The following is a 16,664-nucleotide window of genomic DNA, read 5'->3' on the forward strand; positions in this document are numbered from 1 at the left end:
GACGCCGGTGTAATGCCGGCTGCTGAAGCGCGGTGCGTTGTCGTTGGCGTCTAGTACGTTGACGGTGAGGGCGGCGGCACGCACGTGATGTTGCCGATGCCGTCGGTTACTGTAGGACGACGGTGAATGAGAGCTGACGATGCTCCTGTGGGAAACGCGGGTAGATTCAAGTTGCTGCAGTTGTTCGGCGCGGACTGTTCGTAAGTGTGAGTGGATTTCGCTGCCGACATGCTGGTCTGATACACCTGCAATTTGTTTCATGATATTGACTCATGTGTTTGCGCTAACCACGAGCTTGGACCGCACATTGGTGGCCCAGATGAAGGATGGATTAAAATGTGCTTCGAAGTAGAAGTATTTACCATTTAGTATATTTTGTTTTAAAAGTGCGTTAACTGCAGCAGTTGTTTGCGCTCATGTTTGCGCTAACGAACTGCCAGGGTTTAATTACGGCTTAATTGAGATGTGACTAGAAAGTCATGCCTTTAACACTAGTACCTTATATGTTCTGTTTATAACGAAAAAACATTCAGTGAGATTTGCTTATAAAACACCATTATTTTGGTACCTTCTTGCTGTAATTTGAACGGGTTTAATATGAGTGACATCGACATGGACGAACAATCCAGCTGTGCGAATCTGACTGGCCCTTCTGAATGATCGTTATCGTTAAAGATATGTTAAAATGAAAAGACGGGAAACCGGCAAATGCAAACGGCACACCATGGCAAAACATATGGACAGTTGTCATTGACAGGTTCAGCTGGCCGACGAAACATTCAAACAGCAGACAAATGCGATGGCATTTGCACAGTGCACACTGATGAGTGCAGCCGGCGGTCGGCAGGAATTTAAAACGGCGGACAATAGCAGCGGCATCAAATTTATGTACGCGCTGAAATGCTTACGTAAGAGTTTTAGGACTTATTTGTGAAGAAAAAAACTAGTGAATTATAAAACACAGTAGCGTGCCGCTTTTTGCAGCAATTCTTTTCATATCACGTACCTCAAAATCCAACGACTTTATCAGCCGAAGTTCTGCTTCGGAGGTTACTTGAAACGTGTCGTTTAGCGATGGATTCAAAATTTTTGCTTCCAAGAACTCTACAGGACGTTCATCTTCGTCAAGAAGCATGCCGACAGTGATGTTGCTGAGATTTTCCTGTAAACAGAGATAAATGAAGATCACAAGATCTATTACTGGTGTGATATCATGCAACTGGGAACTGATCGAAATTTATTTTGTTTCCTTGACATTACTTATTTATGTTCGACTTTTATCAGCCAGTGAAGAATGCCTTTCGTAAAAGCATATGAGCTCAGGATATGCTCCGCTGGCTTGGAATTCCTTCAGCATGCGCCAATTTACATGCAATAGTCAACCGAACAACCACGTGCATTGCCGTACCGTTACATTGAACGCTAGTGATGCGCTCTCGAATGATTCTTCCGCGTTTTCTGGTACGATTAAGATGTCGATAATAGATGTCGTTAGGTGCGTTCCGTCGGTAATGTCGATACCAAGGCTGTATTTGGATTGTTCTGTTTCATCCAATGGCGAAGAGACTCGAATAACCCCGGTGTCATTATCCACATCAAAGGGAACTGAAATAAAAGAATACACGAGTCAGCAACATTTCAGTTCAGCAAGCGCCCTTCACAACGGCAAATCGAGATGGCTAAGCATTACACTCAATCCTATTCTTACAAAATTCTGCAAACCGATGAGAGTAGATTGGCATGACAGCCAATTAACCTCACAGTGAATCACTCGACGTGGAACACGAATGCTCGCCTGTTGTTATCGATCGAGGGATGCATGCTAATGCTTCAATGCTATGAGATTAAATCTAAAAAGTTATTATGCATATAGCCGTCACATGTGGTTACATTTCCAGCTCCTCCACGAACTAAACAGAGTTTGAAAGGCCCTCACATGGAGCAATGTGCGTTTGGAATCAGAATGTGACAACTGGCCTGTCCTAACCTGATCTGAATGTGACAACTGACCTGTTGCATTTCTGAGTCGGAAGGTCAGGTCGTCTCCGTCGGGGTCTTCCACGACCAGCTGACCGACGCGTGACCCCGGTGTCACGTCCTTGCCCCCCACAGCCGCTGACCGGGTGGGACGCTGAAGCGGAAGTAGTAGCGTGCATGATTAGGTCTCGGGGCACACCGGACGGAGACTGACCGGACGGAGACCGGGCACACCGGACGGAGACCGGGCACACACCGGACGGAGACTGACGTGAGCTGTCACTTGGTCGCGTTGGTTGAGGAGAAATGCAACACGCGCCTAACGGCTGGAAATAGCCAGAGTTGCGAACAAACATCAGCGAATCAAACATCAGCGAATCACGTAACACGGTTGATCTGTGCGAATTACTACGCACATGTCAAATGACCATGATGATTACAATCGGCTGAGCTCTTCTTGCTCCACAAAGCTGTACCGTCCCGCATTCTAAATGGAAGCTGTGTTAAACTCGTGCGTCGGAGTTACCTTTCATATGTCTAACTTTATAATACGTCACAAAGGCAGCCTGGAAATCAACAAAACATTGAGCTACAAGCAGGTCTGATCCCGCGCTTAGAACTGAGCGTGAGTTTATGGTGCGATATCACCGGGTAAGCGTTTTCTGAAGTGAATGAGCCGAACTACATACTTTTGGTTCACCCTGTGATTATGACGTTGTTTTAGTCCATGACAACCCACGTTCACACGGAATTTCATCTCATTTCGAACATAATTTGAGCTTTGCAACGTGGTCCCGGCTCAGCGGTGTCAGAAATTGTTTAAAAAGCTCACAAACAGAATGCATCGTCAAAAATATGTCTACCATTCCGGCATGACCCTGGTTTGCCTTGAAAATTGACCTGCTCTAAACCATGCAAGGTGTGAGTCCCCGGGCCTGGCTGGTAAGCCCTCTGATTTCATCAGGACCTGGACATCCGGTAACCTCAGCAGGGTTGAACCGTGAACGAACCACAGCTGACATCTTTGACGCAGTCAAGTTCACTGCATGGTCATCTCCTTCGCCCCGTGATTTGACCATCGCGTCCAACATGACCTGACGGCGCAGATAGGTCAACCCGTGCAATTCCAAGGTGACCCGTGAACTGGCCATAGCCGACCAATGACCCGACTGTGTTGACCGGTAACCTGAAAAGAGATTGCCACGCAGCCTCACCAGAGGTTGCGTTACTATGACCCTGTGTCCCCCTATCTACCCCACGGCCTCGCCTGAGTAAGCCGGTGATCTGACCCGAGCTGACCTGTAACCAAACATGGGTTAACCCGTGACCTGATCAGGTTTGACCCAGTATCCTGATCAGTGTTCTTCTCATAACCTTGCCAAAGGCCAAACGATCACTGCAGCATGACCTGACCTGAGCTGACCCGTGACCCGACACGCATTTGACTCATGACCCGAACGGCGTCCATCTTTCATCCCCACTAGAGGCAGTGTACTCTGTAACCCCGATCAGCGAACATGTGGCCGGTTATGCATGTGAACTGCTCAGGTCACCCCGTGACTGAGCTGGCCATGACCTGACCTGGGTGGACGGACGTTTCTGACCCGCACCAGCACGGTCACCACAGCTAGCGCGCTGCGAGTCTCCCCGCGGGTGACCGGCGCGTCCTCCGCGCGCACGAACAGCACGTAGGAGCCGGCCTGGCAGGGGGCGCCGCTGGCGCAGTTCCCCCGACGAGGAGGAGATGGAGAACGCCGGCTGGCCTCCCGTTAGCGTGTTGTTCTCGAATGAGAACGTCACGCGGCCGTTGACGCCCCTCGTCGGGATCGGGTGGCTTCCACATGGTGATGGTGCGAGGCTTGGAATAAGGCGAGGGTCGCAATGTTGTGGGTAGCGTTATTTGCGTCGAAAGATGGAATCAGAATTGAAAGATAAAAATATCTCGAAAGAAGCACAACGAACATGTTGAGTTTTAGCGAACCCTGCGACTTATTGTGGCACCATATGTTCATGAAATCCAAGCTGTTTTGATGAAGAACTTGCTCTCATGTGCTTCCCAATTACAGGCATGGTACCCTACCCTAAATACACATTTTTCGTGATATAATACATTATATATATATATATATATATATATATATATATATATATATTATATATATACATATATATAAATGCATATATATATATATATACATATATATATAATAACATATACATATATATATATATATATATATATATATATATATATATACCAGGATAAATTAGGTATATCATGATTTCAGACACCCACGTGTGCGTACATGAACACCAACATCTCGTGGAAGCATACAAAAAAAAATGTAAATCGTTCCAGGTAGTGGAATGATACCTGATTATTATCACAATCCTGCAGACCATAAGCCGACATGTTTCACGCAGCAGCAAACGTTATGAATCAAAACCCTTCTGAAGCCCTTAAGCCACGTCTACATCGGGCTTATAGAATACGGTCTACCCTTTTCTTTAGGTACTGCTCCCTTTCGTGCGCATCAATTGCTTTTGTAACACCACGCAGCAACCACTACCCGTCCAATAACCCTGCGAAGGGAGCTATTGCCATCCACGACAAACTGGTACGTGTTCGTTGGTAGGAACTTCGGGTTGTTGTCATTCGAATCCAACAGATTGATGATCACCTTTGTGAAAGACCTTGATTGCCTTCTGAAAGAGCGGCGCGGCAGAGCAACATCATTTGGCGTTCCAACAGAAGAGCAATTCCCCAGTGAATTAGAAGGCCAAAATGACGTATCGAGACGAAATGGTACAAAGAGGGAAGGGATGGAGAGAGGAAGCTTTAGATCAAAGCAGCGAAATACTTCGTTTGCACTAAAATGATGCCTTTTTTAGTTATCCGGACCCCTAGCGCATTCTTATGGTAAATGAGAACTTTCTGATCTTACCTCAACACACTCGGAGTTAGTTCGTCGGCGTAAATGTCCAATTTCAGCTGCGACTGCTCCTCGCGGTCCAACTTGGACTGATCCGCCACCGTCAGCCATCTGTTACCGGGTTGAGTCCAAATGCTCCCGAGGGGTCGTCCAGGCTATAGGTGAAGTTGGCGTTGTCTCCCTGAGGCCCAGAGGCACATGTGTGAGATATCGACCGACTGATCATTCTACCTTTGCAGAGCTCAAGTGCTTTACACCTTTCCGCGAGAAGACATCCAGGTTCATTACGCTGAGGCATTAGGTGGATATCGCTGCATTTACCAAAACCGTAACTGTCTTCTGTTATCCTTCATCGCTGTTTCCAATACACTGTTCCAGCATGCCAGTGATGATTTGCTTGGCCGGTAGGCTTCAAGGGCCATGTTCAGCATCTTGATGCCTGCTCAACAATATCGAATCAAGCTGGTATGTTTGTAGCCGATGGTTCAAACTTGTGGTCCCCGGCATAGTGGTGGCATATTGCTGTCGACTTGGCAGCACATGGCTCATGTTGTTGTCATGTATTACCTTGGCCCACCGCCACACAGTTGCCGACTTTGTGACCATCAGAGGCCCACCACCACTTTTCCCTTGCTAGCATAGGTTGCCCATCACAACCGTCGGCTTACTTTCATCATTTTCCCACCACTACACTCCCACTGTATGCATTAGGTTACGAATCACCAACCCTCTTTTCACCGGCATCAGCTGGCATGCGGTCACCAACCTCACCTTGTCGGCGTCCGTGGCGCGGACCTGGACGATGCTGAAGCCCCGCAGCAGGTTCTCGATGATGCTGATGTTTGTAGCGGTCCACGAGGAAGTCGGGCCGGTTGTCGTTGAGGTCAGTGACCGTCACCACCACGGTGGCGCGCGCTGACCTTGACCTGTCGTCCGTCTTGCCACGCCTCGACCGTCAGCGTGACCTCGTCCTGAGGTCAGACAGGGCGTAGTGTCCAGTCGTGGCGCTTGGATTAGAGGTCAGCCGCTGTCGCGAGCGGCCGGCATTGTTCGCGGCTTCCGCGCCGACTTGACGCGCGCAAGCAAGGGATATTCAACGCGCCAAGTGGTGATGTCAACGCGCCAAGAGGGGATGTCAACGCGCCCAAGCGGGGAGTGTCAACGCGCCTAGAGGGGACGTCAATGCGCCGCCGACGCTTCCCCGCGTTGATGAATTGCTCAAGCTGAGTAAAACGAAGCCGCTGCCGGATACAGCTGGCGAATATCTGGGTCGGAAAAAGCGCAAGTTTTTAGGGTTTCACCACAGGTGAAAACGAATCTTTAGGGTACACATACGTGAAACGAGCTTCAACAAACCATTCGCACAGATGAGCATTCTTGTCGAAGTTGTTAGATATTGCCCACAAGCTACTTACGTTTTCTAACTGCTCGCGGTCGAAAGTTTCACCAGCGTCAGGGCGCCGGTGGCGGAGTCCATGCTGAAATGTTGCCCAGTGTTGCCAGATCGAATACGGTAGTTAAGCCGCTGGTCGATTGCCAGATCGCCGTCGTAGGCCAGGATTGGTGGCTCCGTGCGCAGAAGGAGCTGAAGGGATCTCATCTGAAAGATGTAATCTGTGATAAGGCCCAGTGCGAAAGAAAAGGTGAATATATGTTCGAAATAATATTGGCATAATATAATTTCGACCACATTACGATTTTACGTACTAGTCTTGTTGTCCATATGGCAATGCTTGTGCTTCATGCATTTTCCGTTTTTGATATTTTGTTATATTTGCCATTGTCACAATCACGAACACTACAGCGATTTTCAACAGCGTGCCTTACTCTTGCAAAGAAAACATTGTGTGACTTCATATTTATTTTGCAGCCATTCATCAGTGAATGTGGTAACCAGCCTGTAAGGCGACACATTTTTATACAGACCTAGCGAGTACAATCAAGATGCATTTGCTATGGCACGAATACCTTCCTGTGGCTGACAATAGTGGAAAGTAGATTGTGACCAGTGTGCTTGGTAGATATGCTTATGATAGCATCTGAAATGTAAGTATATATTTTATATCTATAGAAGATATTGATATGGAAAATATAGATGAGCTTAAGTAGATCTAAGCATATCTACCAAGATAGATGGCAGCAGTGCACATTAACTCGAGATGTCCACGATGGATTGCAGTTGCATACTGACCAGGTTGCTGAAGCCATCGGTAGATGGCAGCAGTGTGTACCGACCTGGGGGCCGGGATACTCGGTGACGCTGGCCCGGTAGATGGCAGCGGTGAAAAGGGGCGGCTGGTCGTCACCGTCCTTGACTGAGATCGTCAGCTGAGCCCGGCTTAGACGGGCCGGGGCGCCGCGGTCCTGTAAAAGTGCAACAGTTGTAAAAGTGTTTGGATTTCTGTAAGAGTTAGTGTGGGAAAGTCGCGCTTATTTCTGCAATAGGACGGGAAAGTCGCGCTTATTTTGTAAGAGTTAGGGCGGTAAAGTCGCGCTTAGGAACGCAAGGCGCGAGCTATATGGTAAATTGATTGATGTTAGACGATTTAGAACGGTTTTTTCAGCGGTATTTGCGCCAACCTCACATTTTACGTTGCAAAATTTAGTGCATGGCGAACATTCTGAAAGAAAAATCGCACTGGCGCTTACGTTGGAATCCAGCCGCGTCAAAAATATTAAAAACGACATTGTTGGCGGGGTGTTGGTCATTATTCGTATTATGTACCAACCCATAAGCAAAGCTAAATCCGATCTTCGACACGCTCTTTTCTGCAGGCAGCATAGAAGAAGAAGAAGAAGAAGAACAGCAAAAAGTCATAGGCAAGCAATGCGATCTTTATGGAAAGCTCCCCTTCGCGCGTTGGGTCATGGCTCGGTGAGTAATCACCCAACTACCATGTGGCAAACACGGCTGCCATATCGTAACGTCATCGTTTGAGAGTCGGCCATACCCCGAAGAAAAACCACCGTCACCTTGTGGCACTTTGCGAATTGCCAGTGCACGGTGTGAGCTCGAGAGATGTGAGATGTGAGCAAAGCAAACGTGCTTTGCTCAAACGCCAACGTCGTCAAACGTCATACCTCACAATCCAAGTCGTCACACGATATCGGTCTTTAGCAGCTGGGGGCTCTACCACAGCGTGATGTGACTTTTTGAAACGGGCAGCGTTCGTTTTCAGAATTGCAGCCAACCATATATAAGGCAATCTGATGACGTCACGCGTGACACTGCATGCACTACTGCAGGATGCGTGAATCGTTACCTCAGTATGAATGAGAATACGTCGCAGGAGAAGGGAGTGAAGAGAAACACGCGTTCTGACGTTTACAGCTGTCTGCACAGCCTGATATCGACGCATGAATGCCTGGTTACAGTCGCGCCATGTTAAGTATCACGCCTCGTCGTGGCCAGAGACGGTCCGCAGTAATTTACAGTGCTGTGCTGTACAAGTGGTACCTGGCAACTGCGCCCTTATTGGAAACACAGCTTGAATTACATGGAACCATTTGCTTTCTCGCTACGTCAAATGGCCCATGCCAAGCGATCGACTTTGGTCGATGGATGCATGACGTTCAGATTCGACACAGACCCACGCACAATAGCGCTCGACGTGCGAAACTAAAGCCCCTTTTGAAAATCATGTCCAGTTTTGAGGTGACATCAGCCGTCTTCTTCTGGAATCTGTCACATCTTACCGAAGCTGTGATGGTTAAATTCATTTCCCTGTCGCCGTTCTCAAAGTCGAACGGTTTCTCGAGTACGACTGCAGCGCCGCCTCGGGGTAGCGGCGACAAGCTGAACTTCAGATTCTCGTTGCCGTTCGATATCCAGTAGTAGATGTCGCTGTTAGCGGTGTTGGCCTTGTCCTTGTCCTTTGCCATGATGCCGTCGTAAATCACCATTCCTGTGCGACGAAAAGGCAAGAGATTGTCTTGTCACGTATAGTCGTCATTTAGAGTCTCGTAAATACCCAAATTCCTTTATGTTAGAATGATATGTCCAATACGGCCCAGCCATAAACACTTCAAGGAGCAACCCAGTGACCAAACAAGAAGCAGAATATCTCGCAGATTCAGATACGGCTTTTCACAGAACGCAGCACAGGACCGTCAGAGTTCTGATGATCACACTGAATGTATGAAATCTTCAGAGCTCTAATTTTTCCGAATGCATAAACGTTTCCAAGGATTTTAAAAGGTAACCACGTGAAATAGCATCGACAGTCATGCCACAACCACATAACACGTGTCCCGGTCATCTGGCCCTGGCTTTTGCGCGTGAGCTCCTCCACAGTGGTCTCGTTCGGACGTGATCTCGTCCAAAGAAGCCTGGTAGACGTGACTGATTTTTGGGCGTACGCTCGTTCACGGTAACCCAGTACGCGTCACTGAACTTGTGACGCGATCTTGTCCAGAGGAATGGGTACGGGATACTGACCTTTTGGGGAGATCTTGTCTAAGGAAATGGGTACGGGCTACTGACCTTTTGGCGCGATCTTATCTAAAGAATGGGTACGGGCTATTCACATTTTGGGGCAATCTTGTCTAAAGAATGGGTACGAGCAATCTTTAAGGGGAGAGCTCGTTTTCAGGAAATGCTACGGACAACTGACCTTTTGGGGTGAGTTCGTCTACAGTGACCTGGTATGGGTCACCGACGAACACCGGGGGATGGTCATTGACGTCTTCGATGTAGAGTGTGACCAGCAGCGAGTCCGAGCCCTGCAAGCAGAGTGGGGACGTGATGAGTAGGGGTAAAGCGGTCGCAGTGCCTACTTCGTGGTTGATAGATCCTAGATAGGTTTCCGTCCAAGCAAACTATTACTACTTGCTATTACTAAATTACTACTACTTACTGCGCTGAATTTCGCAAAACCGTGGGCGCTAATGGCATGGCCGTCACGCGCATCGATGAGTAAACCATCTTGCTTTCCGCATGTATTCTTTAATGTGCAGCAAACCGTAGTGTCTGCTCGCACAGACCGCAACTTTCGGTGCCAAAAATACATTGACGAGTGCTTTTGAGGTGGATAAGAAGTTGTAAAGGCCGCACACCCCTTTCGGAACAGTTGTCTCAGATCTTCAGTGGACGTTTGACACCTGATGACAGCATATTGTTTTTTTAATTCGCCATTAGAGAGCATGCATGCATTATGCAGCAGCTCGAGCAAGCGGGTGATCGGAACGAATGCGCCCGAAGCATGCAGATATTCAGCTGCATCTGCGTTTGACGTGAGCTGGAACCTGATTATTATCCAACCAAACTGTCTTCGAGAAACGCACGCCACGGCCAGATTCCTATCATTTGCACTGCACAGGCGTCTCGCAATAGCACAGAGGAAAACACTGCAAGGAAAAACAAGCACCAAAAAGCATTGCAAATACATCGGAGTAAACGTGTTCTATGTGCAGGCACGTAGTATTCCTTCTGCCGCAATTCATGTTGGCTGATGTTTTTTTTTACCAAGCACATGGGTTTCACAAGTTTTGTCTTAACTCACGGTTCTGCAGTTGAGTCTTTGACGTTTCAAGGAGTACTGGCTGTTGCGTCACATCACCTGATAACTTTCGAACGGCCGTGTAAGGTTATCAAGCCACAAATTGCACGGATCAACATGCGCGCGTCGCCGAGCCTGCACCGCAGCGCGTGCCATTCTTCAGACCGCATGGTCACGCCCATACACGGCAAAATCTTCATTTTTGCTTGTCGTTGTCATGCGTTCCGTCTATCGCGTCTTCTGTCTCGAAAGCTCCTTCACTGGCTTGTGCCGAGGTAATGTCAGGGAGGTATTTCTGTCATTGCGGTGACACTGCTAAGTTGATTGCTCAAACTGGTTAAGGATCTGCATAAATCGCACATGTTCACTAGATGTGTTGTGCATAGGTCGCACATGGTTACTTGATGTATTGTTATACGCACTGTCATCGACTTTTGGAACGGAGCCTTGCCGGACCAGTGATCGTCACGAAATCCACCCTGACAAGATAGGCGCATTGATTGACCTTTTTAACATCTTAACGATGTCTGCACGGCTACCACATTTAGCGAGTGCTGAGTGCCCCTTTACAAGCAACCCGGTCATAGCCTGTATAAATTTGCAAGGGTGTTTAAACAGCATATGTGTTAAGAAAGAATGCAGAAATTGAGACCTAAGAAACTGAGGAACTAATCCAAAAGCACAGAGGTAAAAATAAAAATTAAAGTGAGAACTGTAGCGGTGACTTGTTGAGTTCTTAAGCTCACTTATAACGTTGTCAGGGTAGGTCAGCATTAACAATTCTGAGTAACGAGGCAGAAGTCACGCCTTTTCGAAGCCGGCACTTTCCAACAACACAACAGTCCCAAGTCGAAGAATCGCAACATAACACGCTGAACCAGATTCACGACGAAAGAGGATTATGACCGCTCTTAGGCTGCAGGTCAGCGGATGTTAATGACCTTGTTTGTCTCCAAAATGGTCCTTGGCCTATTTGACATGACCACCGTGCCTCAGGATTATCATTGGTTACCTGTCCCATGCTCCGGGTGACCATTTGTCGCCCCTGAACCGACATTTCAAATCAAGGTGGCCCCAAAAGCCTACCGAAATAACTTTGAAACATTTATAATAAATCATGAGTATTTCAACGGTTGACCTTCACGAGGACCATTCCTAGGAAAAGACATGCACAACGAATGCATGATCCAATTGGTCAAATGGCACGGTACTGTCTTCAGCCTTATATTTTGTTTCGGGGTCCCAGGCGTGCCCCTGGGCTCACATGCCCGTCCCCCCCCTCTTTCGATGACATGGTTCTTCAAAACATCACGGCATGCTTTTAATCTCAGCATCAGCCTTCCACCCTGGCGATGTTTATGTTTTACTTATCCCTCTCTGTGTCCCAACTCATGCCTCCGCTGTTTATCAGTGCTTGCCTATGCCCCTGTGAGTATCAGACTGCCCTCGTTCTCCCAGCCCCTGCTGCGCTGCCCCATCCCATGCCCTGCTCGCACTTGCCCCTGTCCCCATCCGTCTATTCCCTTGTCTATCCATGTCCCTGCCTATCCCCGTTAAGCCTGTTTGAATCGTGTCTCCGCTCTGCCTGTCCCTGTTCCCAGACGCCAGTGTCATGTCCATGTCAGTCCCTGTCCCTGCCCATTCGCGTCCCTGTATGCTCCTAGCCTTTCGTTGTTTGACCCGGCTTATCTCTGCCTTGCCAGTCACTACCACCCTTTGCACGCACCAGTCACCGATCCCTTCGCACCCGTGCCCTGCCCTGCCCTGCCCTGCCCTGCCCTGTCCTGTCCTGCCCTGCCCTGCCCTGTTTGCTCTGCCCTGCCCTGCCCTGCCCTGCCCTGCCCTGTCCTGCCCTGCCCTGCCCTGCCCTGCCCTGCCCTGCCCTGCCCTGCCCTGCCCTGCCCTGCCCTGCCCTGCCCTGCCCCTGACCCTGGTAGTCTCCGGTCGCGGCGCGTCCCGTCGTGACGGTGCCTCGCGCGGCCGTCACGGCCGTGGCCCGCAGCGTCACGTCGGACCATCACGTGCGTCACGCGCCGTGGCCGAGGTTACGTGCGCACGGTGTGACGCCCCCGAGTTGTGCCGGGCTCGGAGAGGACTGGGCGGCGGTCGGGAGATGGGCCAAGGAAAGAGAGGCGGGGTTTGAGGACCATTAGGGGATGCATGCTGCATGAGTGCGTACATGCTTAGGTGTATGTGAGTGTGTATGATTGACTATAGTGTATAAAGTGAGTGTGTATGGGAGACTTTAGTGCATATGATGAGTGAATATAAGTGAATAAGGTATACATAGTGAGTGTATATGAGTGAGTACAGTGCACATAGGTATTGTATATGGGTGGCTATAGTGCATATAGTGAGTGTGTATGAGAGTTCGCGGGATTTTTCAGTTATTACGCATGGTGAACGTGGTTCGAGGGAAACGCGGGTTTCAAGCAAAACCTAAAGCTCCAGTGAGTATTCCTTGCTTTGCACAATTGGAGTTGGTTGTGCTCGCCTGAGTAATGAAACATCAAATGCTACTTTCGCTACTCAATCTCATTGATCATGCTGAGGCGCGTTTTGTGCGCCACAGCTATTGGTGACGAGTGCGCTGGTCTTGATATTGCCAAAGCGTTTGACTGGCGGACGTGAATGCCCACAATTGCATCAATTGGTCAAATGACACGCATGGTCGCACTAACCACGGACGTACTGCAAATAAACTGCAAATGGGTGAAACTTTCGGTAAAACCTATGGATTGTTGAAATCGTTCAAAAGCGTTCAAAGAACCGGTCTCAACAAAAAAACTTTCAAATGTTTGTACACCCCACAGGAAGACCAAGCTGAAATTCCAAGAGGAACCTTTGTAACCTCAACACCTGCCGGATAACGAATATGTAGACCTTTAAGCATTTGGCATTTTTGGCCCTTTCGATAGGCAAATCAACACTTCTACTTAATCTCATAGTGCTGTTGCAGTTGCGGCACAGTTGCAGCACAATGGCGTTACCGGCTCTCATTTTTAGGATACTTCTAGGTAATGCTCGCTTACCAAGTGGCCAGTGTTTAACTTTGCCTTTTAAGGAAATCAGAGCTTTTTGAAATTATGACAGCGAAAGCAGTGAAGACGTGACAAAACTATGTGGCACGGGACGCCTGACAACGACTGGCAACAGCTACAGATGTCATGTGAATGATGTGAACTGTGAGGCGGCGCCTTTGAAGAGGCGGCGCCTATTCCCCGTATGAAGCTCCCAAATATTTTATTTCGGTGTGCTCAAACCTTTCAAATATTACAAAGAGCATGTGCTTAGTATTATGCATGACGAAACGAGTTCAAGAGCAGGCAATGTTGCGTGATATCAGCCGACAGTAACTATACGCGCCGTGAGCATGACACCCCTGGTTCAGTGAACTACAGGTGGCGTGAGGCTGCATGAGGACACGAACGGCGTTGCTTATTATCTCACAAAACATTCGTCGAATATGGAAGCGCACTTTGAGGGCGTGGCCTACGGAAACCATTTACGTCTTCAGCGTCTCTCATCGCTAAATTACCGTGTCAGCGCATGTCATAAGCATCCAAATTCGCCTGCCCTCTGAAAAGAGCGGCGGCAACAAAAGGCCTTCGACAAACAATCCCCGACCAGTCTCACATCGCCGGTGTCGCAGAACACAGCAGGTCTTTAACGTCTCCCGACCCCAGTCATCGGACACCGAGGGAGACCCGTGACAGCCACGCGCCGGAACCGCTGTCGCTGTTCAAACCAGCGGACCGAAGGAGTGCCGCAGGGGCCTGTCGTAGGGCCGCACCGATTTTCCGTCACGGCGAGGCGTGCGTCCAATGTTTGCGGACGGGCTGTGCTCATGCAGCTGGGTGTGATAGGGAAAATGATGAGTCCTTCTTCTAGGTCTTTGGCTTTGGGACTAGAGTGAAATTATAACTGCTAGTGCCATTTGTATGCCTTTTCTTTGAGATGATTTGCAAAGATAGAACAGAATCAAGTTAATCCATACCCCTGGTGCTGCATGGAATTAGCCTCAGCTTCTGGTGGATGACACCATGGGGTCATCGATTGTGCATTAATAGGGGGTATAACTTAGAAAAGGGGAAATGATCTTCATGCTACAATAATTATATGGTAAAGGCTTCTTCAGATAATTTAGCCGACGGTCCTGAATTAGTTGTGGGGAAAAAGGGTAATGCATTGGCCACGCGCTCCCCCCCCCCCCCTCTCTCTGAGCCATGAATATGATGTTTTCATGTAATTTATGTTTTCATGGTATCCAGTGATCATGAGTGCAACGTAGAGTTTTCTTCATAACCGGGTCTCTGCAATAGCTTTTCGTGCGTTCTCGCAGGTTTACCGTGGCGTAAATTCGCCTACCATGTGAACTCACTTCCAGATGCAAATAAAGTCATCATTCGAAATTCACATGACCACAGCCGGCGTCCATACTGTCAACACACCACCACACGTGACTCCGTGACAATTGTCTACCAACAGAACCATCAGCCCGTTAACGAATCCTGCCCCAAACGACGCCGGCTGACCCTTATTCCAGAGTTCCTTCTCACGGGTAAAACGTGCACGGGTCCGGCAGGCCCGGGTGACTTTCAAGGGCAGGATGGACGTGGGAAGCGTGGCTGACACGTGGGTCTCGCCCGCCGCAGCGCTCTCACGTCCCAGAGACACGATTGGCTCCTCCCTGGAGACGGAGGCGCCCGTCTGCGGGTGGTGTCGCGGCAGGGAGTTGCCGGCGTGTGCTGGTGGCTGCGCTTTCTGAGAGCGGGTCGTGTTTGCACTGTCGATTGACGGATGACGTCTGACGTATGGAGAACTGGCGGGGGCGCTTGATAATTTAGATGGAGTTTGGAGTTGTATAGGCTTATACCATATTTTCGTACATGAATACATAATTATAATATATATATATATATATATATATATATATATATAGATATAGATAGATAGATAGATAGATAGATAGATAGATAGATATATGCATATATATATATATATATATATATGTATATTAAAACCTAAAAAACGCTTAAAACATGTTTGCATTTAACTGCCCAACGCAGCTGCCAGCACCCTGCTCTAAGCGATATATATATATATATATATATATATATATATATATATATATATATATATATATACATTGATGATATTTACGCTGAATTAGATGGTGGTCGGGTTTTGAGACAAATCGCTGGCGCAATATTTCGCAGTACCTGCGCTTAGAGCAGGGCACTGGCAGCTGCGTTGGGCAGTTAAATGCAAACATGTTTTAAGCGCAAGTTTAAAATCGAAAAGTTTTAACCACGCTGCCAGATTCTTTTTTGCACAATAGGTTTGTCTCTGTTTATGCGTGCATGCATTTCTGTGTGTTTTCATCCCTTATTAATTTTCTTTGCTTTTACATGCTGCTTAATCTCTCAGACTGTTGACACATAATAGCCACGTATGTTTGTGGAGTGTCAGTTGATATAAAATATAAATGCAATGCGAATGAAAGTCAATCACACAACATGTGTATCGTGCTTCCAGTACCTGATCCCGCGCAAAAATCTACAGATTCAATACCGATACCAACACACCGATATCCAGATACCGATACTGATGCCGACACCAACACCAATCAATACCGATTGATTACCCGACCCATTAGCTCTTATTTTGATGATGGCCGACCTTCAATAAAACAGCAGTCAGAAGGTTCAGGTTCAATAAGGACATCAAAAACCGTTGATATTGCTTATAAAAACGCTTAATGTTTACAGATAATACTCATGGACATGCGCGCATTCAAACAACCTTCCATCATCCCCAAAAGAACATCTCACATCCCCACATCTCCAAAAACACCTCCCATTCTTCCGACATCTCTGAAAACACCTATCCTCACATTATCCTCACCACCCTCCCATCATCCTCTCTTCCTCCTCAAGCAGCTGTTTCCGCCACTTCGTCAGCCAGAGACCGCATAACGGAAGTCGGCGGTGGCGCCCGACCGTCCGTGCCGCGGCGCGGTGACCTGTGACCCTGGCACGCGCGTTCTAAGGCGCCGCCCAACCAGACACGCCGGTCCGTTCGCCCGCGCGGCAAACCACCCGCGTGGCAAACTGCCCGCGGGCAGACGCGCGCAACTGAACCGGACGCGACGTCGGGGCAGAGGCGTTCCAAGGGAGCTCGTTCACGGAGGCTGGTGAGGTGGACATTTTCAGGGTTGATCGCGATGGTTAGTTGTAAACTGGAAACATGCGCA

General features: G+C 48.4%; 1 protein-coding gene and 1 long non-coding RNA gene across 2 annotated transcripts in view; both read right to left on the reverse strand.

The window, feature by feature from the left end:
- Positions 1–109: 109 nt before the first annotated feature.
- Positions 110–2,109, reverse strand: LOC119104904 (uncharacterized). Its single transcript, XR_005095010.1, has 4 exons — positions 2,011–2,109; positions 1,409–1,605; positions 1,007–1,162; positions 110–145 (listed from the first exon to the last, which is right to left on the reverse strand). It is a non-coding gene; the product is annotated as an uncharacterized LOC119104904 (long non-coding RNA).
- A 4,221-nt stretch (positions 2,110–6,330) lies between these two features.
- The window catches only part of LOC119104751 (cadherin-89D), a 40,390-nt gene continuing 30,056 nt past the window's right edge, over positions 6,331–16,664 (reverse strand). Inside the window, exons 5-8 of the mRNA XM_037228471.1 lie at positions 9,524–9,632; positions 8,607–8,815; positions 7,146–7,274; positions 6,331–6,510 (exon numbers count right to left, since the gene is read on the reverse strand). Coding sequence (XP_037084366.1) covers positions 6,331–6,510; positions 7,146–7,274; positions 8,607–8,815; positions 9,524–9,632 — 627 coding nt within the window. The remainder of the gene's footprint in view (positions 6,511–7,145; positions 7,275–8,606; positions 8,816–9,523; positions 9,633–16,664) is intronic.

Source organism: Pollicipes pollicipes, unplaced genomic scaffold (assembly GCF_011947565.3).
Source record: "Pollicipes pollicipes isolate AB1234 unplaced genomic scaffold, Ppol_2.1 Scaffold_6052;HRSCAF=7182_pilon_pilon_pilon, whole genome shotgun sequence".
In the NCBI taxonomy this organism is placed as follows: domain Eukaryota; kingdom Metazoa; phylum Arthropoda; class Thecostraca; order Pollicipedomorpha; family Pollicipedidae; genus Pollicipes; species Pollicipes pollicipes.